Source organism: Hypomesus transpacificus, chromosome 11 (genome assembly GCF_021917145.1).
Source record: "Hypomesus transpacificus isolate Combined female chromosome 11, fHypTra1, whole genome shotgun sequence".
Taxonomy (NCBI): Eukaryota; Metazoa; Chordata; class Actinopteri; order Osmeriformes; family Osmeridae; genus Hypomesus; species Hypomesus transpacificus.
In genome coordinates this window covers 19,473,088-19,496,404 of record NC_061070.1, presented here as the reverse complement: position 1 = coordinate 19,496,404, position 23,317 = coordinate 19,473,088, and the positions used below count along the sequence as shown (strand labels likewise).

The 23,317-nt window shown below is 52.3% G+C and overlaps 1 protein-coding gene across 4 annotated transcripts in view; it reads right to left on the bottom strand.

The window, feature by feature from the left end:
• Positions 1–23,317, bottom strand: part of macrod2 (mono-ADP ribosylhydrolase 2) — a 146,804-nt gene that overhangs the window by 114,393 nt on the left and 9,094 nt on the right. Inside the window, exon 4 of one of the 4 annotated variants that reach the window (XM_047029228.1) lies at positions 3,741–4,045. The exons of the other annotated variants lie outside the window; for them this stretch is intronic. Within the exon in view, the coding sequence (XP_046885184.1) occupies positions 3,756–4,045 (290 nt within the window). The 3' untranslated portion in view covers positions 3,741–3,755. Of the gene's footprint in view, positions 1–3,740; positions 4,046–23,317 lie in introns of those variants that run through there. 4 annotated transcript variants of the gene reach the window in all.

The window sequence follows — 23,317 nt, the reverse complement described above, 5'->3', positions numbered from 1 at the left end:
CGAGCGTTGAGAGGGCGCTCTGACATTTGTCAGGGCTACATTGGACATGATGTATGTTCCAGGACAGATTACTTTACCGCATCATTCTCATGGCTCTCCTGGGCCTCGCTCCTATCGGGAAGGAAACATGACCCAGAACACCACGCTGCCTCGCTGCCTCACTACCTCGCTGCCTCGCTGCCTCGCTGCGACCATGACGATCTGCTGACAATACGGAGGGCCTATGGGGGAGGGGCTTACAAATGTGCACGCATCCACACGCCCACACACACTAAAACAAACGCAACTGTTAGTTCGTGCTCAAAAACACAAGTTGTTTGATAACGCAGCGCCCTGATAATCCAGCCACCTGAGCACCAGGCTACGGCTGTGTGTAGCGTGGGTCGAGCTGACCAGGTCACCACCCCTGCTGCTCTGGTTGTGGAGGGGTGAGGACAGTCATGATGCTTACCGACAGACACTAGCTTCCATCGAGCTAAACGTACATGCTGACCGAAACTGACACATACTTTGATTACTCGGACCATCTTTTCTTCATCTTTTCTTCGCTCTTCCGTCCCTCCACCCCTTTCACGGTCCAACACTTTCTCTACCCACACCAGCAGGCAGACAGCAACAGCTGTCCGTCGACCTGGCCCACTGTGAGAATGACCGACTGACTGACTGACAGAGATGGCGAGAGAGAGAGAGAGAGAGAGAGAGAGAGAGAGAGAGAGAGAGAGAGAGAGAGAGAGAGAGAGAGAGAGAGAGAGAGAGAGAGAGAGAGAGAGAGCCACTGGACCGTTCAGTGTATAGTTGAGCTCCCTCAGTTCTTTTTATAAAGACCAGGCTCTGTAAAAAAGCCTATCCACGCTCCCTTAAACCCAACACCCTCCCCCACCTCCCACCCCCCGCCTAGAGAGCCTATCTACGCACCCTTACACCTAACATCCTCCCCCCATCCTCCCCCTACCCTCCCCTACCCCACCCCGACACACTCCCCCCTCCCCCCAACCTCCACCAGCTCAGAGGCTGGAGACACCTCCACACTCCCACTGGAGACACCTCCACACTCCCCAGTCCCAGAGGGGAGACACCTCCACACTCCCACTGGAGACACCTCCACACTCCCACTGGAGACACCTCCACACTCCCCAGTCCTAGAGGCTGGAGACACCTCCACACTCCCCAGTCCTAGAGGCTGGAGACACCTCCACACTCCCCAGTCCTAGAGGCTGGAGACACCTCCACACTCCCCAGTCCTAGAGGCTGGAGACACCTCCACACTCCCCAGTCTCCAGGAACTAGTCCTCAGGGACTCTTCTACCATATGGCTGATGGGACAAAGAAAATAATTCACACCGACTCAGCCATTTAGCTGGCTTTCAGTAAAACACAAATACCTTTAAAGTACCTGAGAAAGCAAATAGCAAAAAGCTAAAGAGTTTAACCCCACAGTTAAAGAGATATGCACCATCTGTCTCACAGGGCTTATCACCCAGACAAAGATGAACACACGTCAAACTGCTCAAGAGACACAATGCTCATGTGTCCGCAGGCTCCATGTAAACCTAACCTGCGCTGGAAGCTGGGTTTTGTTCATTCCTTAAACCCATCTGGACGACGTCACAGTCTCGTGCGAATAGCATACCTGAAACTTGTGGCTTCTCAGTCCAACACAAGGGACATATTCTGATATCTGGTCTACATTCAGATTCCTCCCACATTGTATGAGTCATTTTCAGACTTTTTCTGCCAATTCCCTTCCCTCCCTCTTCCTGGTAGAGAGACAACGGCCAGCAAAGCAATGTGGACAGCCACAACCCTCCCTCCCATCACAAGACTCCGTAGCAGAGCGTGTGTTCCCATGCCACCATGTTTACGGGACCGTAACGAGAAGGCAAAGAGTGAATGGTGACAGCCAGGAAGAACGCAGACATGAGCGGAAGGGTGTCATAGCGATGTGGAGGAATGATACCCAGCCTCTCCTGAATCGTTTGGGGCCCCGGGAGTCTAGCGGAGCGGGGGGGCTAATCCCATGTGGCCAGAGGCCGTGTGGACAGCAGCTCCTGAATCCTCTAGACGCCCACCAGGAGAAGCTAAACCTCCACGTCATGCTCCATCTCAGGGCTGACATCTGGACGTTCACCCTGAGTAACCAAACGGGCCGCGACGCTCCACCTCCGGCCCGTGACTAAGGCGGCCGGCCATGTTCGTCACGGAGGGGTGCAGGCGTTGTGGAGCCGCCTCTCAGGAGAGGGAGAGTCTGAAATGTCCCTCTGGGTCACCCGGACCCGGGGACTCGCTGGTGAGGGCTTTGACACCTCTACCCCTGGATCAAACACCTGACAGCAGACAGCAGACACAGCCACGGTATGGAAGCAGCAGGTGGTGTAGTAGGCATGGAATAATGAGATTAGATCAAGTCGTTAAATTGGATCTCCTAATTGGATGTTCCATTGTAAAAGGGTTGATCAATCAGATAAACGGCTCGCTGGATCGACAGTTTCTGAAGGAGCTGCATTGACAGGTTCCATTGACCGTTTAATCACAGGGACGATCACATTGATTGGTTGCTGAGTGGTAGGATGAGTGATTGATGGCAAACTAGTAGTTTGACTGACCGGAAGATAAGATGGTGCATTCACCGGAACAGATGATGCCTTTGTCTGAGTTAGATTAGACTATTAGTGAGAAACAGAGAGAGAGAAACAGAGAGAGAGAGAGAAACAGAGAGAGCGATAGAGAGAGAGAGAGAGAGAGAGAGAGAGAGAGAGAGAGAGAGAGAGAGGAGGGGGGGGGGGGGGGGGGGGGGTGATTAATCTTTCTAGGAATTCACAGTTCCTTCTACGCCAATGCTGTTGTTAGACATCTCTTCTGTTCATACAGTATATGCATGTTGACAGTGAACACTGCAGTGCACGATAGCTAAAGCATTTAGGGATGGAGTTCATTCACTCCTCATGAAATCTTGATGAATGAGCTCTATGGGGCTGAATATAGATGGGCTTCTGCACCGCAGCAGTGAGGACATGATTGTCAGACAACAGAATCATTTTCACCTAGACTTGGAGAAGATTTTATTTTAAAAGACAAAAAGATGCATGACTCGACTCCACCGCCATTAAAACACGTTCCCTCAACACTATAAAATGCCGCTATTAAGACTTTTATTATCCAGACCATTTTTTCTCTCCTAGCTGGGAGCAGATAAAGTTAGAAAAATTGTGAAAATGCAAAACAGTTTACAGAAAAAAGTCATGGATAGCACAAGCAGTTAGCTTGGAATTAGTCTCTGCCGCTGGATGTCTGGAGGGAAAAGAGAACATGAGTGGAGGAACATTAGCCTCCACTCTCCCCTCCCCTCCTCCCCCCTCTCTACCCTCCCCCCCTCTCTATCCTCCCCTCCTCCCCCCTCTCTATCCTCCCCTCCTCCCCCCTCCTCCCCCCTCTCTATCCTCCCCTCCTCCCCCCCTCTCTATCCTCCCCTCCTCCCCCCTCTCTATCCTCCCCTCCTCCCCCCTCCTATCTATCCTCCCCTCCTCCCCCCCTCTCTATCCTCCCCTCCTCCCCCCTCTCTATCCTCCCCTCCTCCCCCCCTCTCTTTCAGTCTTGTGTTACAACCACCTAATGGCACCAAACTGGCCGTGGTCCCCCCTTAAGGCACCGTCCATTAGCCCAGAGGAACTGATGGTAATTTTTAACGACACCCTCTCAATCCTGAGAGGGGTGAGAGAACACCTAGATTATATCACTGATATTAAGTTTCAGAGAATTCATCGCTCACAGTCCGAGGGGTGGTGAGGGGGGGGGGGGTGAGAGAGAGAGCGCCGCCCGGCCCGATAAGAATCTCTTTGTCTCGGAGTGATGACCTGCTCCGCTGGGTCAACTTCCTGGGGAGCTGGCTGGTGTGAGAGATTTTTCACCCTGGGAAGGTGCTGAGATATTGAGGTCCGTGTGGAACGGCCTATTGGGTTACGGAGGAAGCAGGGGGGCAGCAGCTCTCCTCTTACTCCCCCCTGGTCCCTGAGTGCAGCACGGGCGTGTGACACCTGCCCCCTCACACCTGAGCCAAACACAACAGAGGGAGAGTGTTAATCAAAACCTCTGTCTGCACACACCCTACCACACACACACACACAGTCAGTCACAGGCGCAGAGGCACAGGCAGCAGGATGGTGAGCTGTGGTGTTGAAAGGCCTGGTCATGCTGTTGACCTACACAAAGTCAGAGTTGAGGGAAAAGGAACAGAAGAACAAAATGGTGATCACACAACCTCAGCCATGAGTCGGCCTCCACAGCCAGGCCTGGAAAAGGAACGTTTAAAACACACTTCCCTCGGTCGGCACAGTGCAAACAAGCACGCCACAATACAGCCATTATAAAAGGCTGCCTCACAGACAGGCAACAGCTCTGAAATAAAAGGTAAGTAGCTCTGAAGGTTGGAGCAGGTGGGTGAGAGACTCTCTCTCTCACAATCTCTCTCCTGTAGAGCTCCAACTCATTTCCCTTTCATTTCTGTTTGAGTCAGAAACCACTCTGGTTCTTTTTCAGTCTGATAGAGAGAGATTCTCAGCTAATGAAATAAAAGCCTAAACGTTCAATCAAGCCTCCGAACCGGAAGCCTTTTCTCCTTCTCGTGTGGGCCAGTACAGCGAGAGAGCAAGGGCACAGCACCCAACCATACAGTAAACACCTGAAAACCATCAAGTCCTGTCTTACGTTTAGCGAGCAGCCATTACACTGCCTGTGTCGGAACAGAGCCTTCACTCTCTGACGGTTAGCGAGAGTTTCCTCATCTATAAAACATGCAGGTTACGTTGAAAGGTGGCAGTAAACTGCCAGTTTGCTCGTTTAGTAATGTCTGGGGAAAGGAGCTATGGGGATTCATCTTCCCCATCCTGGCTCCTTGCTGTGGCCCTGACAGGGAGGAGACAACCTCACCATCAGAAATGAATAACTGAATGTGTAAAATATCCTGTCTCCCCATGACCATTGCAATTAGGGATGTCACGAGAACCGATACTTACGGTACCTTCCGATGCTAAAATAACAAAACACCGACGATGCCCATTTTTTTGAAGCACCGTAAGTACCGTGAGCGCCGATGCCAGATGTTAGCATCGGTGCTGCGCCTTCAGGAGTGTTCCAGTCGACGTTTACATTAAGAAAAACAAGATAACAACTGCTGCTTTAGCGATTGCCCCGCTTCGACTTGTTGACAAGAAAAGCAAAAAAAGTAGTTTGCGTTTGAGGCAGATGACCGTGGCGTTATAATTAATCCGCAGAAGCCATTATGCAAAAAATGCTACCGCAGTCTTCAGACCAAGGGGGAATACTTCCAATTTAGCTAAGCACCTGAGAGATCGTCATCTGGATTTGTTTAAAGAATTCAAGGCAAGTTCTGATTCAGTTCCAGAAGAGGCGCAGCACCGATGCTAACATCTGGCATCATACAAAATAAATCAATGTTCGTTGAAGTCGCGGCGAAATTCTGAATACATCCAAAGAATGCTCTTTTTCTGTTTGTTTAATCTGTCATACTAAAATACACGTTACATGATGTTTGAGATGGTGGGCACGTGTGTTACAATGGCTTATGTACATAGTTTAGGTTAGCTGTAGTTTTAACGTTAGCCCATAGCTTAGAAGGTAAACTCATGTCATGTTCATCTTGTTAGCTGAATGGCTTAATTGCACTTTATTATGTTGTGCTATGCTCTATTGCACATGTTTTGTATGTCTTTGTAGGACATTTTGCTATTTTTCAAATATTTTAAAGAAGTTCATGGTTCAAGTAGCCTACATGGAATCTTAGACAATCCTCTTTTTTTTACCATGGTATCGAAATTGGCATCGAGAATCGTGTTATTTTAATGGTATTGGCACCGACTACTGAATTTTTGGTATCGTGACACCCCTAATTGCAATAAATGGTTATTCATCCGGCCATGGTGGAAAACGCTAATTACAACCTTGTTTGGCCTCCTGTGTGGCTCTGTAGGAACTACTTAATAAATCAGGTCTGTCACCTTAGGGATGAAACACATTTACTGATGTTGCCTCCCTAACTTGTAAAACAATAATATTGTAAAACGATACGAAACTATACGGAAAGGAATGATCTAAACGACGAGGGCGCATCACAAGACACAGATATCAAACAATGACAAATCTTACAGTTATTAAACTAAGCCCAGAAACGATGGAGAGAACTACCTCTCAGTACTTCTTTCACGCTCCCTGCGTTATTTAAACAGACCTTTTAGTGTTCACTTATCCACCCTCAGAACCTCAGGTGGCATCCTACCACACACCACAGACCCACACACCACAGACCCACACCCACACACCACAGACCCACACCCACACACAACAGACCCACACCCACACACCACAGACCCACACACCACAGACCCACACACCACAGACCCACACCCACACACAACAGACCCACACCCACACACCACAGACCCACACTCAGCCACACACCCACACACAACAGACCCACACCCACACACCACAGACCCACACCCAGCCACAGACCCACACACCACAGACCCACACACCACAGACCCACACCCACACACAACAGACCCACACCCACACACCACAGACCCACACCCAGCCACACACCCACACCCAGCCACACACCCACACACCACAGACCCACACACCACAGACCCACACACCACAGACCCACACCCACACACCACAGACCCACACCCACACACCACAGACCCACACACCACAGACCCACACCACAGACCCACACCCAGCCACACACCCACACCCAGCCACACACCCACACACCACAGACCCACACCCACACACCACAGACCCACACACCACAGACCCACACACCACAGACCCACACCACAGACCCACACCCAGCCACACACCCACACCACAGACCCACACCCACACACCACAGACCCACACACCACAGACCCACACACCACAGACCCACACCACAGACCCACACCACAGACCCACACCCACACACCACAGACCCACACACCCACACACCACAGACCCACACCCACACACCACAGACCCACACCCAGCCACAGACCCACACCCAGCCACAGAGCCACACCCACACCCACACACCACAGACCCAGAAAATGTCCTTCATTGAAAAGGTGCACAGCATCAAATAGAAGATCATCCGTCTTGCTTTTGTGCAATAACAATGCAATCAGAGGGAGAACGTGAAGAGGAATCTGTTAAACGCTAATTATAATCAGGGTATTTCCCTAATGGAATCCAGATCTGACCTAATGTGCGTCTCTGACAAATATACTCCACAGAAAACTGTGTGTGTGTGTGTGTGTGTGTGTGTCCTTGCATGTGTCCGTGTGAGGGTATGTAAATGTGAAAAGGTGACTATAACAACATTTCAACATCCTCTTTCCTGGTTTCCTTGAAACTTTCTTCACCTTCTCCCGTTTTGAATAAAAGATGTCCTTTTAGACTCAGTAACACAGCTGCCTCCAGGTGCCAAACTAGTCTTTCACTTCCATAAAAGGCCAAAACAGCTGCAGACCGCGGTCTCTCCATACATGTCAGTCAAATGATATTATCGGTGGGCTACTAAATACAAAACCGCTCCAAGCTTGTCTTTAAGAACAGCCTGTATCTTAGTCTCTATGCGCTTCGACCCAGCGCGTGGGGAAAGCAGAAGGAACAGCCTGTATCTTAGTCTCTAATGCACCTCGACCCAGCAGCGCGTGGGGAAAGCAGAAGGAACAGCCTGTATCTTAGTCTCTAATGCACCTCGACCCAGCGTGTGGGGAAAGCAGAAGGAACAGCCTGTATCTTAGTCTCTAATGCACCTCGACCCAGCGTGTGGGGAAAGCAGAAGGAACAGCCTGTATCTTAGTCTCTAATGCACCTCGACCCAGCGTGTGGGGAAAGCAGAAGGAACAGCCTGTATCTTAGTCTCTATGCGCCTCGACCCAGCAGCGCGTGGGGAAAGCAGAAGAAAGGGGAATGCACGCAGGCTTCCCTGGTCTCCGGCCCTGCGCGCCTCAGAGCCACGGACGTTTCCAGGCGCTGGTTTCTAGAGAAGGACTACAGGCCTGTTGCCTTTATGATGATTAACATCCCAGCAGAACGGAGGCTTTCAAGGCCTCTGTCTGCATTCTGGGAGCAGTAACCAAGGAATCAGGCTGAGCAGTAACCAAGGAATCAGGCTGAGCAGTAACCAAGGAATCAGGCTGAGCAGTAACCAAGGAATCAGGCTGAGCAACACAGTGTGTGGATGGATCTCCTCCTCCCTCTCTCTACCCGCCCTCCACTCCCTTCCTCCCTCCTTTCCTCCTCCCTCTCTCTACCCGCCCTCCACTCCCTTCCTCCCTCCTTTCCTCCTCCCTCTCTCCACCCCCCTCCCCCGACCCTCTCACACCCAGCGCTCCCTCCCTCTCTCTCCCCCCCCGACTCTCCCCTCCCCTTTCTCCATAAAACCCCCCTCCCTCCCCTCCCCTCCACCCACCCACCTCACCCCCCCCTCTCAGAGGAGTGAGTAATATGCATCAGGCTGTTTCCACTGCTCACGGACAACACCAGGGCTCTTTAATAAAGCTCCCTCAGAGAAGACATGAATAAGGGAGTGGTGAGATAGCCTCCATTCATGCAGCAGGGTTTAAAGAGACGCACTTCACCAGAGAGTCCGTCTCACCTGCCCAGAGTCTGGCACCACGTTCCAGAACCTGGGTTATTAAATGCACTTCTTAAATGGAGAGATAAGCCTATTCATTTCAGGATTTAATGAAATATGAATTGGGTATTGATAAGGGATTATTTTAAAGAAATCTTATCAAGAGTTACTCTGGGATTTTCACAAACTAGGTTGAGAACGGATCGAATTACAGCTGGAGATTGATCAGTCATCATGGTGGAAGCCCTTCTGGGAGGAGAGAGGACTGGGGGAGAGAGGACTGGAGGAGAGAGGACTGGAGGAGAGAGGAGTGGAGGAGAGAGGACTGGAGGAAAGAGGACTGGAGGAGAGAGGACTGGGGGAGAGAGGACTGGAGGAGAGAGGACTGGAGGAGAGAGGAGTGGAGGAGAGAGGACTGGAGGAGAGGACTGGGGGAGAGAGGAGTGGAGGAGAGAGGACTGGGGGAGAGAGGAGTGGAGGAGAAAGGACTGGAGGAGAGAGGAGTGGAGGAGAGAGGAGTGGAGGAGAGAGGACTGGAGGAGAGAGGACTGGGGGAGAGAGGACTGGAGGAGAGAGGACTGGGGGAGAGAGGACTGGGGGAGAGAGGACTGGAAGACAGAGGACTGGAGGAGAGAGGACTGGGGGAGAGAGGACTGGAGGAGAGAGGACTGGAGGAGAGAGGAGTGGAGGAGAGAGGAGTGGAGGAGAGAGGACTGGAGGAGAGAGGACTGGAGGAGAGAGGACTGGAGGAGAGAGGAGTGGAGGAGAGAGGACTGGAGGAGAGAGGAGTGGCTGGAGGAGAGAGGAGTGGCTGGAGGAGAGAGGACTGGAGGAGAGAGGAGTGGAGGAGAGAGGACTAGAGGATAGAGGAGTGGGGGAGAGAGGACTGGGGGAGAGAGGAGTGGAGGAGAGAGGAGTGGAGGAGAGAGGACTGGAGAAGAGAGGGCTGGAGGAGAGAGGACTGGAGGAGAGAGGGCTGGAGGATAGAGGAGTGGAGGAGAGAGGACTGGAGGAGAGAGGAGGGGAGGAGAGGGGACTGGAGGATAGAGGAGTGGGGGAGAGAGGACTGGGGGAGAGAGGAGTGGAGGAGAGAGGAGTGGAGGAGAGAGGACTGGAGGAGAGAGGGCTGGAGGAGAGAGGGCTGGAGGAGAGAGGACTGGAGGAGAGAGGACTGGAGGAGAGAGGGCTGGAGGAGAGAGGAGTGGAGGAGAGAGGACTGGAGGAGAGAGGACTGGAGGAGAGAGGAGTGGAGGAGAGAGGACTGGAGGAGAGAGGAGTGGAGGAGAGAAGACTGGAGGAGAGAGGAGGGCTGTAATAATAAGCCTTCAGCCTTATAAACACGAAACACATCACCATCAAGCACACACTACCTTTAACAGTCCTCCTTCAACAGTATCACACACACACACACACACACACTAACACACCTCAGTGCAACACGTCTGCCTTTGTCAGGATGAGTAGGTCTCAGTGATCCAATACTATTCACACAAGCAGCAGTCTTTACGAGAAACATCATGAATGAAGGTATAGTACAGTGTGAATTACCCAGCAGCCTGTTCTTGAATGGGGAAATAGCTCTCACGACATGGAAGCAATGGAGCAGACGATTGAGACATTAGCAGCCGCCTGGATATTGTCATCTGCATTGTCAGGTGTCGTGAACAAATAAGTCATTTAAGAGACAAAATCGACAAGAAAAAAATCACCACAGCACCCTGGTCTACTGACAGCAGTCATTGCTTACAGTCAAAAGGAGAATCGGGCGAAATATCAAAACAAGCCGATATTGAAGTCATTTAAAATGCAGAACCCAGAAGCTCCCTTGGTGTCATGTTGACACACTACGGCATAAGGTTGTGATTGAGATGGCAGCTGGTGTTTAGAGCGAAAGACGAAACCTAGTTTGGCTTGATGATTCTCTCAGAGGGAGGCAGTCTTCATGTTGCATCTCTACACGCACGCACGCACACACACACACACACACACACACACACACACACACACACACACACACACACTGTACAGACTAACCCAGAACCGTGCTTCTTAAAGCAAGCAAAACCAACCTCTTCTCCTCAGCGTTTAACAATTTGTCTCCTCTGCTTGACAAACCGGTTCTAACCAGCCTGAGCATGGACACGGCAGCGCTGAAGGAGCAGAAACGACCTTCTCGCGTGCCTCATCGTCTGGGTGGATTTGTAAACACAATCTTCCTCTGGCTTAGATAGCCTTGGTTTATTTGCTGCTTTTTCTTGTTTCAAGGAGAGAAAATGTCTGTTCAAGAGGGTTTGGTAAACAAGATGCAAAATGCTTCAATTAAAAGTTAATTGTTGTGGTAAAGTGTTGCGACTTCACAGCCCACCCCTTGCTGGGGTTGGCTCTGCCTCCCCCACAGAGCTGCTGGGCCTGTCAACCAGCATCCTTCAAACACTACTTTGCATAGATTACATTCGGTATTTCTTTAGCTCTGCATACTTGGTTCGTGTGCTACCATGCTGAGGTAGTTTGATTTCCATCCACACTGTTTGGAAGTGAACAGACTAAATGAGGAGGCTAATCAAGTAGACAGTTCACTACAACTACAGAGTATAACTCTGACAGTCATAGATAAACATGGAATTCTGCCATGTTGGTCGTTAGCCCCTTCAGAGGCCAAAGCAACCTTTCATGTCTTTTGAGTGTGTGTGTGTATATATATCTGTGTGTGTGTGTGTGTGTTTCCCTATTCTCTGAATCACAGCCATCTTGGGCTGTTATGAGCCATGCACCACATACTCAAACTGCTCACAGCTGTTACTGTGTGTTTCCTGTCATGGATAAAGAAGTCTCAGATCAGCCCTGTGGCTCTGCCTAGCCACTCTGAAGCTCTCCATCACTCACACGCACCCAGGGCACCCAGCCAGGGCACCGACACCGCTCCGTAGGATTAGCATGGCTAACAAACTCACACGATCAAAGGGCAAAGGCACATGGTCGATGCACCGTCGTCATATTCTTATGTTTAAAAAATCTTATGTTGTGCAAAAAACAAATGTACAATAAAACAATGTTGACATGCATTCAGCCCAGCCAGTCTCCAGTGGACTGATGCGTAGACATAAACATGTACATTAACGCAATATATGAGCAAGGAAATGCCACAGGACTAGCAAGATGTTATTTCTTATTCCAGTTTAACACCAGAGCCTCCTCCATCACAGTAGACACAGCCCTTCAAATAACATGAAGCTAGTTTTCTACAAGCCATCTATATCCTGTATGTCCTTGTTGAATGGTTTGAGTTTGGAGGTGTAAGATGGTAGTCCACAAAGGAAAGCCAGACTCAAAATCAGTCACAGCTACTGTGAGAGACTTTCAGCTTCAAGGGCCTTGGAGTTTGACACCCCTCATGAAGTAATATGCTTACCTGCTCCACGGCTATCTACAAAGCCCCGGATCAGGCGGAAGCCTTTGAAGTTTCTCAACACCAAACAAAGAACATAAAAATGACTCCCTCTCTGACTCATATTTCCATCTGAGGAAATGGAGCAAATTAGAAAAACATACTTAGAAGTCTCAGAGCTGTTGGTGGGAAAACATGCTTCTCCAATCAATCCTTCGGAGAACAGTAATGACAGTCTAAGAGTTTGGTCGTCGAGACTTATACAACCAGAGAGTGTACAGTCAGAGTTATTCCAGTGCAACACAACGCATCCCCAAACAGTGTGATGTGACAGCCAACATGCTAAAAGCATGTCGACTGTCCTCTGCCACCCATCATCAATACACACCGCATGCAGGCGTGGAGTCCCACTGGCCCGCTGCAGTCTGCTGCCTGGACGCCTGCTGCCTGATTATCTTGGGAACACGGCTAATTAAATCTGCTGAGAATACACTAAATCCTGTCTGTCACTGCCTCCTCCGAGTCCTCCTCTCTCCTTCTCCTCCACTCATCTCATCTAGTCCTACTAGTTTTCCTCTCATCCTCTCTCCTTCTCCCCTCTTCCTCATCTACTACTCTTAGTTTTCCTCTCATCCCCTCTCTCCTTCTCCCCCACTCATCTCATCTAGTCTCCCCCTCTCTCCTTCTCCCCTCTTCCTCATCTAGTCCTCCTAGTCTTCCTCTTATCCAATCTCCCTCTCTCCTTCTCCCCTCTTTCTCATCTACTCCTCCTAGTTTTCCTAGTCCTTCCTAGTCAAGTCTTCCTAGTCCTCCTCCTCTCCTCTCTGCCTGTCCTCCTCTCTCTTTCATCCTCCTCTGGTCTCCTCCTCAGGTTTAGAAGTAAACCTCTGAATACTCCTCTCTTCTGCACCTTGTCTTCATGTTTGTCTGAGTGAGTGGCACAGCCCACGACTAAAACAAAACAAAGCCGATAACAAAGATGTGAAATGGCCTCTTTTCCCTCCTATTTCTACATTCTCATAGCAAATGACATCCTAACAAATCAATCAACGCTTGCTCGCCAGAAGGACTGCCAGGACAGAGGAGATGGAGAGAGTGTCTGCTTCTATCAAAGGAGGACTGCAAAGGAACGACGTTGTAGCTGTCTAGATGCATCAGGCCTCCAACTGTAGCCCCCCTCCTTTGCTATAATGCTATAATGAACCATCATCCACAGGCAGGGTGCTGAAGGTGCTGGAGATTTCGAGATGATTCACTGCCATGAATCTGATGCCTCTATTTTAATGAGGGGGCGGTGGTGTGTACAGTAAGTACAATGACTCAACATTTTTTGGAAGATAATAAATCACGGGTCATGCTCTTCTTGTGTTTGCAGAGGGATCAGGGGAAATTCCAACCAGCGTCCTGGACTCCCCCATGCCACCCACCACACAAGGAAACCGCAACACAAAGCTCTTTACCTTATCAGGAGCCTAAATCTCCTTTGTATGTTGTTCAGGCAGGACTGAGATTCTATTAAAGAGATTAAATTGTTTTCATGGCCAACTGCACCATCAAAGGCCAGCATAACAGCAGATCCTTACTCGCAAAGTCCTCGCTTAAGTCACTTGTTAATCCATTTCATCATGCTAATGGTGGGAGCCATCATCCTATTTTCTCACCCCAGATCAGGAGGTTAACTAAATGCAGTTTGTTTAAGGTCACTCCATTTAAATCAGATTTCACTGCTCCTCTTCCTACATCATGACCAATCATCAGCTTGTCTGTGTCCACTCTGTGGAGTAGCCTTCTGAACCCTGTGGCATTCATCTCTTTCACTCTCACTTTCTCTTTCTGTCACTCACTATCTTTTTCTGTCTGTCTGTCTGTCTGTCTGTCTGACTCTCTCTCTCTCTCTTCTTCCTGCTCTCTCCCCCTCTCCATCTCTCTCTCCCCCTCTCCATCTCTCTCTACCCCCCTCTCCATCTCTCTCTCCCCCTCTCCATCTCTCTCTCCCCCCTCTCCATCTCTCTCCCTACTCTCCATCTCTCTCCCTACTCTCCATCTCTCTCTCCCCCCTCTCCCCCCCTCTCCATCTCTCTCTCCCCCTCCCCATCTCTCTGTCTGTCTCTTTCCCAATGTTCTTCTCTCTCTGGCTCCTCTCTCTCTCTCCTTTTAATCTCCAACATGCCTTTTCTTTTCTTTCCCGGCGCCCTAGGATCAAATTCATCCCCCCCATTCTTAAAGGGACCATTAATTGATTTAATTAACCAGTGTTTACAATTAAACCCAAACAAATGGAGTCTGCTCAAACCAACTGTTCCTTGAAAGACAAGAAAACGGTTCGTTTAGGAAAGTCAAACATCCCATGTCTGTAATTACCAACACGACAGTGATGATTCAGTCATTCCGTCTCTGCAATGGTGGGTGTACTTGGAAAGCCTATCCTGGTTTAGCCGACAGTAGGCTGTTTCTAACGGAGCACCTGTTCTGTCCACCAGAGGCACCACATTCAGGAACAGACACAGTCATGATGAGAAGAACACTACAATCTCTCGGCCTCCCCAAAACATGATAATGACCAACACGCTAGAACCATTGACACACAACACGTGTGTGTTTATCAATCCCGCTGCCACATAAAGAGCTGTGTGCTGGCTGGAGTGTGTCGTAACCTCAGAATACATTTTACATTTAGTCATTTAGCAGACGCTCTTATCCAGAGCGACTTACAGTAAGTACAGGGACATTCCCCCCGAGGCAAGTAGGGTGAAGTGCCTTGCCCAAGGACACAACGTAATTTGGCACGGTGGGGAATCGATCAGGCAACCTTCTGATTACTAGCCCGACTCCCTCACCGCTCAGCCATCTGACTCCCCATCTGAGAATAACCATGCGTGACCTCAGGGGAACAGTACCTGCTTCATTACCATACAACAGCATGGACAACAATGACATGGCCAGCACTACAACCCAGGATATCGCTGGCACACTTCACTACATTTCCCCGAGAGGAATTGTTTATTATTCAGTGATTACAGAGCAAGAAAGGCATGTTCAATTAAAACATGATCACAGTTTGGTTCATCAGGGTGACATATTGCTACATAACAGTGGATGCGCCTATCGCCTAATTGCGATGAGAGATGATGAAGACAATTCAGACACTCACTGGGTAAGGTGATTGCATTTCAATTTAAATAACATGTCTGAATTCCACTCGTTAATGTGGGGGTTGGCGGCATCCATTTAGATATCATGGACTGTTAATTAAAGCACACTTCAAAAACATTACAGTGCAATCCGTTTCAGGGGAGGGGGGGGGGCTTGTGTGTGCGTGGGCTGGGTGGGGGGTAAGTGGAGGATGGCTTCAGGGCGCGATACTGTGCTTCCAGATCAAGATGGATGAAAGAGAGTGACAAGAAGTTATGAACGAACGATGAACTACAGCGTTGCCAGAAATACTTCGCTGCATTGATTACCGAGACTTTAATTCTATCGCCACCACACCAAACGATTATTGTTCACGGGGAAGAAAAAAGCTAAAGGACGTTAAACAGGGTTTCCAGGGTCGAGAAGATTGCATACTTAAGAGGCAAATAACCTCTCACGATTGTAAAGTGTGTTTTATAAATCTCACCTATTTGTAGCAGCGTGCTGCCCATGACATCCAGAGGGCTGGGAGTCATTATGGAGAACCGAGTCACCACAGGCCAGTGACTAAGTGCCTCATCTGTGTTTCTGCTCGGGCACAACACTTCTCTGGGCCCCGCGTACTGATCGCTTGCCTTCACATGTCTTAACAAAGGTTTACATCATCCACAGGCCAGCCATTAGCTGCCAAAAATGGAGGAGAGCGGGAGAACACAACGGGTGAGGGAAGAATGGAGGCTCTGAGAGTGAACCGGCTCTGAGAGAGGGGTATTGTAGAAGCCGGAGGAGCAGACGCTGAGAAGCTGACTGCGGAGGGATTGTGCACATCCAAACTGAGAGGGTGGATTCCCACCCCTCTCAGACTCTCCTCCACAGGCGGAAAAACAAGGATCTGTCTCTCTGTCTCCCTCCCCCTCCCTCTCCGTCTCTCTCCCTCTACCCAGTTCTCTCTCTCCCTTTCCCTTTCTCCCCTCTCCCTGACTCACTGTCTTGACTCTCTCCCTCTTTCCCTCAAACATGCAAAACAGCCTTCACTTCCAACCCTCACTCCTTCACTCGCTAGCATAGCGGCCAAACTTGCAAGTTGCACAGAGCACCCTTGTAGGAATGTGTGTCCTCCTATTCTCTGTTTCCTCCTGACTGTCAGTGTGACAGAGCTGCAGCTTGCCGAGTCCCTGGGGAAGGTCCAAGCCTCCACACACAGGGAACGTTCTGGGATTTCCTGACCTCACCCAGACGGTGCCACACAACTATGTGGGTGGACGGACGAGAGAGAGAGAAAGAGAGAGACAGAGAGGGTTTTTAAAATTCACCCAGTAGCTTCTCAATCAGTCAGTTTGAGTACAGTGTACCTTCCTCTCAAGGAACCAGGGATGGAACCACAGCGCCCCCTACAGGTCGTCTCCAGAGCAAGAAAGGGCAGCCCAGCGAGCCTTGTTGCTAGCACACCTGTTTGGTGAAAACGCTACCTCCTTCAGGATACAAAAGGTTCTTTCATTCTTCTGCGTATGATACGGTGGATATTGACTTCCCATTAACACACATTTCATGTTGGGGGCCATTCACATGGTCTGCTAAGACAGTATTTCTATGTAAATATCTCTATGGGGAGCGCTGTCGAGAACATGATATCTCTTTACCCAACACACACAGCACCCTGACAACTGGGGACGTGGAGAACTCATTCAAATTACTGAACAGGATTAATAAACTCAGTGCAGATGTTAATTGTGAGAGCTAGAGATGCAGGGGAAGGACACTGGAATAAGACTTTAGATCCAGGTGCTTGTCATAAACGTTAGTTATGAAACAATGCCTTAGTAAGCACATATTCATGTTCATAAGCATCTTATAAAGGCTTCATTACGTATTAACTGACGGTCATCGCATCTTGCGATAACACTAACCCCATCCCCAGTGGCGGTTCTACAAGGGGGCCTATAGGGGCCAGGGCCCCTGTAAAATGTCCCTGGCTCCCCCTGTGCCCCCCCTCCCCCCTGAGCTGACGGGGAAAAATATATATATATTATTATTTTTTCCAGGGGTCCATACCCACCTTTTGCAGCATTGTTCTACTGTATTTAATTTCATTTATTTGATGGCCCTACCTCATTGTTTCAATTGAAACTCTTTATGAACTATAATAAGCATCTTATAATGGCATTATTACCTATTATCACAATGTCCAAGCATCCTCTGAATGTGTTACTGACAGCGGTGTTGAGCATTTGTAACGGAGGGAGGATCTCAAGAGGGAGTATATTTGTGTTTTAAGACAAACCCTCTCTCCCCCTCCCCCTCTCTCTCTCTCTCTCCCTCCCTCCCTCCCTACTCCCCCCTTGTTCTCCGGCCCTGTCACAGCGCCCTCCCAATCACTCAAGGCCCTGATGGGTGGGGACCGGAGTGAAGGAGGTGAAATGGAGGGAATCAAAGTGCTCTCTTCAGAAAGAGGGAGCAGGAGGGGGAGGAGGGGGAGGAGGAGGGGGAGGAGGGCGAGGAGAGGGAGGAGAAACAGGGATGCCAGGTCGATGGGGGTTGGACAGAGAGCAGCCTCACTTCTGCTGGGATGACTTTTGTTCTGTCAGGGAGAGTGGACGTGTGGGGGGGGGAGTGGACGTGTGGGGGGGGAGAGTGGACGTGTGGGGGGGAGAGGGGACGTGTGGAGGGGAGAGTGGACGTGTGGGGGGGGGAAGTGGACGTGTGGGGGGGGGGGAGTGGACGTGTGGGGGGGGAGAGTGGACGTGTGGGGGGGGGGGAGTGGACGTGTGGGGGGGGAGAGTGGACGTGTGGGGGGGAGAGGGGACGTGTGGGAGGGAGAGTGGACGTGTGGGGGGGAGAGGGGACGTGTGGGGGGGAGAGTGGACGTGTGGGGGGAGAGTGGACGTGTGGGGGGGGGAGTGGACGTGTGGGGGGGAGAGTGGACGTGTGGGGGGAGAGTGGACGTGTGGGGGGGGAGTGGACGTGTGGGGGAGAGTGGACGTGTGGGGGGAGAGGGGACGTGTGGGGGGGAGAGTGGACGTGTGGGGGGGAGAGTGGACGTGTGGGGGGAGAGTGGACGTGTGGGGGGGAAGTGGACGTGTGGGGGGGAGAGTGGACGTGTGGGGGGAGAGTGGACGTGTGGGGGGGGAGAGTGGACGTGTGGGGGGGAGAGTGGACGTGTGGGGGGAGAGTGGACGTGTGTGGGGGGGGGGAGTGGACGTGTGGGGGGGAGAGTGGACGTGTGGGGGGGAGAGTGGACGTGGGGGGGGGAGAGTGGACGTGTGGGGGGGGAGAGTGGACGTGTGGGGGGGAGAGTGGACGTGGGGGGGAGAGTGGACGTGTGGGGGGGAAGTGGACGTGTGGGGGGGGGGGAGTGGACGTGTGGGGGGGAGAGTGGACGTGTGGGGGGGAGAGTGGACGTAGGGGGGGGAGAGTGGACGTGTGGGGGGGAGAGTGGACGTGTGGGGGGGGAGAGTGGACGTGTGGGGGGGGAGAGTGGACGTGTTGGGGAGTGGACGTAGTGGGGGGGGAGAGTGGACGTGTGGGGGGGGAGGGGGACGTGTGGGGGGGGAGTGGACGTGTGGGGGGGAAGTGGACGTGTGGGGGGGGAGAGGGGACGTGTGGGGGGAGAGTGGACGTGTGTGGGGGGGGAGAGTGGACGTGTGGGGGGGGAGAGTGGACGTGTGGGGGGGAGTGGACGTGTGGGGGGGAGAGTGGACGTGTGGGGGGAGAGTGGACGTGTGGGGGGGGAGAGTGGACGTGTGGGGGGGAGAGTGGACGTGTGGGGGGGAGAGTGGACGTGTGGGGGGGAGTGGACGTGTGGGGGGGAGAGTGGACGTGTGGGGGGGGAGTGGACGTGGGGGGGGGGGAGTGGACGTGTGGAGGGGAAAGTGGACGTGTGGGGGGGAGAGTGGACGTGTGGGGGGGAGAGTGGACGTGTGGGGGGGAAGGTGGACGTGTGGGGGAGAGTGGACGTGTGGGGGGGAGAGTGGACGTGTGGGGGGGAGAGTGGACGTGTGGGGGGGGACGAGTGGACGTGTGGGGGGGAGAGTGGACGTGTGTGGGGGAAGTGGACGTGTGGGGGGGGGAGAGTGGACGTGTGGGGGGAGAGTGGACGTGTGGGGGGGAGTGGACGTGTGGGGGGGAGAGTGGACGTGTGGGGGGAGAGTGGACGTGTGGGGGGAGAGTGGACGTGTGGGGGGGAAGTGGACGTGTGGGGGGGAGAGGGACGTGTGGGGGGGGAGAGTGGACGTGTGGGGGGGGGAGGTGGACGTGTGGGGGGAGAGTGGACGTGTGGGGGGGGAGAGTGGACGTGTGGGGGGGGGAGGTGGACGTGTGGGGGGAGAGTGGACGTGTGGGGGGGAGTGGACGTGTGGGGGGGAGAGTGGACGTGTGGGGGAGAGTGGACGTGTGGGGGGGGAGAGTGGACGTGTGGGGGGGGAGTGGACGTGTGGGGGGGGAGAGTGGACGTGTGGGGGGGAGTGGACGTGTGGGGGGGGGAGATGGACGTGTGGGGGGAGAGTGGACGTGTGGGGGAGTGGACGTGTGGGGGGACGTGGACGTGTGGGGGGAGAGGGGACGTGTGGGGGGGAGAGTGGACGTGTGGGGGGGAGAGTGGACGTGTGGGGGGGAGAGTGGACGTGTGGGGGGGAGAGTGGACGTGTGTGGGGGGGGAGTGGACGTGTGGGGGGGAGTGGACGTGGGGGGGAGAGTGGACGTGTGGGGGGGGGGAGAGTGGACGTGTGTGGGGGGGGAGTGGACGTGTGGGGGGGAGAGTGGACGTGGGGGGGAGAGTGGACGTGGGGGGGGAGAGTGGACGTGTGGGGGGGAGGGGAGAGAGGGACGTGTGGGGGGGGGAGTGGACGTGTGGGGGGGAGAGTGGACGTGTGGGGGGGAAGTGGACGTGTGGGGGGGAGAGTGGACGTGTGGGGGGGAGAGTGGACGTGTGGGGGGGAGAGTGGACGTGTGGACGTGGGGGGGAGTGGACGTGTGGGGGGGAGAGTGGACGTGTGGGGGGGAGAGTGGACGTGTGGGGGGGAGAGTGGAGAGTGGACGTGTGGGGGGGAGTGGACGTGTGGGGGGGGGGGACGTGTGGGGGGAGAGTGGACGTGTGGGGGGGAAAGTGGACGTGTGGGGGGGAGAGTGGACGTGTGGGGGGGGAGAGTGGACGTGTGGACGTGTGGGGGGGAGAGTGGACGTGTGGGGTGGGAGTGGACGTGTGGGGGGGGAGTGGACGTGTGGGGGGGGGAGTGGACGTGTGGGGGGGGGGAGTGGACGTGTGGGGGGGAGAGTGGACGTGTGGGGGGAGAGTGGACGTGTGGGGGGGAGAGTGGACGTGTGGGGTGGGAGAGTGGACGTGTGGGGGGAGAGTGGACGTGTGGGGGGAGAGTGGACGTGTGGGGGGGAGAGGTGGACGTGTGGGGGGGAGAGTGGACGAATCAGGAGCTGCTCTCACTTCAACAGGGTCTCTTTATGAACAGCAGGCTGGGTGCTGAGCGTCCATCTCTCTCTCTCTCTCTCTCTCTCTCTTGCTGTCTCTCTCTCTCTCTCTCTCTCTCTCTCTCTTGCTGTCTCTCTCTCTCTCTCTCTCTCTCTCTCTCTCTTGCTGTCTCTCTCTCTCTCTCTCTCTCTCTCTCTCTCTCTCTTGCTGTCTCTCTCTCTCTCTCTCTCTCTCCTGACTCCTGGGTGGGATGTGTGTCTATATCTGTGTGCGTGTGCTGCAGCATATAGTTGATGCATCATAGATATCAGAGGTAAGCTGACACTAATATTGACACCGTGTGTGTGTGTGTGTGTGTGTGTGTGTGTGTTTGTGTACCAACACACAAAATCGGAGAGTCCCCTCCATGTGTCCCAGTACAGTATATCTTTGGTGGGTTGTTGAGCTGATGCTATGAACAGGCTGGTGTCAGGGTAGGCTCTCATCCTGTCTCTGCAGTCATTGATGCTATGAACAGGCTGGTGTCAGGGTAGGCTCTCATCCTGTCTCTGCAGTCATTGATGCTATGAACAGGCTGGTGTGAGGGTAGGCTCTCATCCTGTCTCTGCAGTCATTGATGCTATGAACAGGCTGGTGTGAGGGTAGGCTCTCATCCTGTCTCTGCAGTCATTGATGCTATGAACAGGCTGGTGTGAGGGTAGGCTCTCATCCTGTCTCTGCAGTCATTGATGCTATGAACAGGCTGGTGTCAGGGTAGGCTCTCATCCTGTCTCTGCAGTCATTGATGCTATGAACAGGCTGGTGTGAGGGTAGGCTCTCATCCTGTCTCTGCAGTCATTGATGCTATGAACAGGCTGGTGTCAGGGTAGGCTCTCATCCTGTCTCTGCAGTCATTGATGCTATGAACAGGCTGGTGTGAGGGTAGGCTCTCATCCTGTCTCTGCAGTCATTGATGCTATGAACAGGCTGGTGTGAGGGTAGGCTCTCATCCTGTCTCTGCAGTCATTTCACTGTTCAGCAGAGCAGCGAGTCCTCACAGACACAGGGATCAATTCTCATTCCTGGTGCAACAGTGCAACAATCACAAGTTTGCACAAGCAGTTACCCTCCCTGGCCAAGCCTTCCTGTAGTACAGTGAGCATGTATCTCTGTGTGTGTGTGTGTGTCTGTGTGAGTGTGTGAGTGTGAGTGTGTGTGGGTGTAGAGAAAGAGAGAGAGTGAGAATGAGTGAGTCAGCGAGGCAGGGAGTTTCTACCAGACCTGTACTGTAGAGGGCTGTCACAGAAGAAGATATCACACTGGGGTGAGTGTGGGAGGGAGGGAAAAAAAGGAGGCAGGGAGAGAGAGAGAGAGAGAGAGAGAGAGAGAGAGAGAGAGAGAGAGAGAGAGAGAGAGAGAGAGAGAGAGAGAGAGAGAGAGAGAGAGAGAGAGAGAGAGAGAGGGGAGGGAGGGAGGGAGGGAGGGAGGGAGTTGGAGGAGAAACAGATAGACAGTCTACCCTCGTGGGACTGTGTGAGCCCACCAGCCTGTCCAGCTTGTCAGAATGTAATGGAGGAAGCCTGGGCTGCATCACAGCCTGGACACCAAGTCCATACAGAGCTCCCAGCCCAGAGCACCCAGTCCATACAGAGCTCCCAGCCCAGAGCACCCAGTCCATACAGAGCACCTAGTCCATACAGAGCTCCCAGTCCATACAGAGCTCCCAGTCCATACAGAGCTCCCAGTCCATACAGAGCTCCCAGTCCATACAGAGCTCCCAGTCCATACAGAGCTCCAAGCCACCAAGTGGAGGAGCCACTGAGAAGAAGAGAGGGGTGCATAATGATCCTCCAGGCCTGAAGCCTTTCAGAATCTCATATTTATTATCACTGTTGGACGTGTGATAGCTGTTACATGCTCACTGCCACTGTCACGTATGGTGCCTGCTGTGTTCTGTACGGTCTCTGCAATGCTGTTACCTATGGTGCCTGCTGTGTTCTGTACAGTCTATGCAATGCTGTCACCTATGGTGCCTGCTGTGTTCTGTACAGTCTCTGCAATGCTGTCACCTATAGTGCATGCTGTGTTCTGTACAGTCTCAGCAATCCCGTCACCTATAGTGCCTGCTGTGTTCTGTACAGTCTCTGCAATGCTGTCACCTATGGTGCCTGCTGTGTTCTCTACAGTCTATGCAATGCTGTTACTGTATGGTGGCTGCTGTGTTCTGTACAGTCTCTGCATTGCTACCACTGTTCATTAATCATCTATTGTCTTGATGTTATCGTATGTATTTTACTAGGCTTGCTTCCAAGAATTGCCCCTCAGGGATCAATAAGGTTTTTTGATCTGAATTGAATTAAAGGATACAGTGCCCTCCAAAAGTATTGGAACAGTGAGGCCAATTCCTTTATTTTTGCTGTAGACTGAAAACATTTGGGCTTGACATCAAACGATGAATGTGAAACCAGAGATCAACGTTTCAGCTTTTATTTCCAGGTATTTACATCAGGAACTGATGCACAAATTAGAAAATATCACCTTTTTGTTCGAACCCACCCATTTGTCACGTGAGCAAAAGTATTGGAACATGTGACTGACAGGTGTGTTTTGTTGCCCAGGTGTGTCCTATTACATACATTATTCAATCAATAAATACCACTGAATGTCTACACTCAGGTTCAGATTGGGTAAGATAGGTTTTGTCTATGCAGACTGTATTCAGAGGTGAAAACAACATGAAAACCAGAGCGCTGTCTTTGGG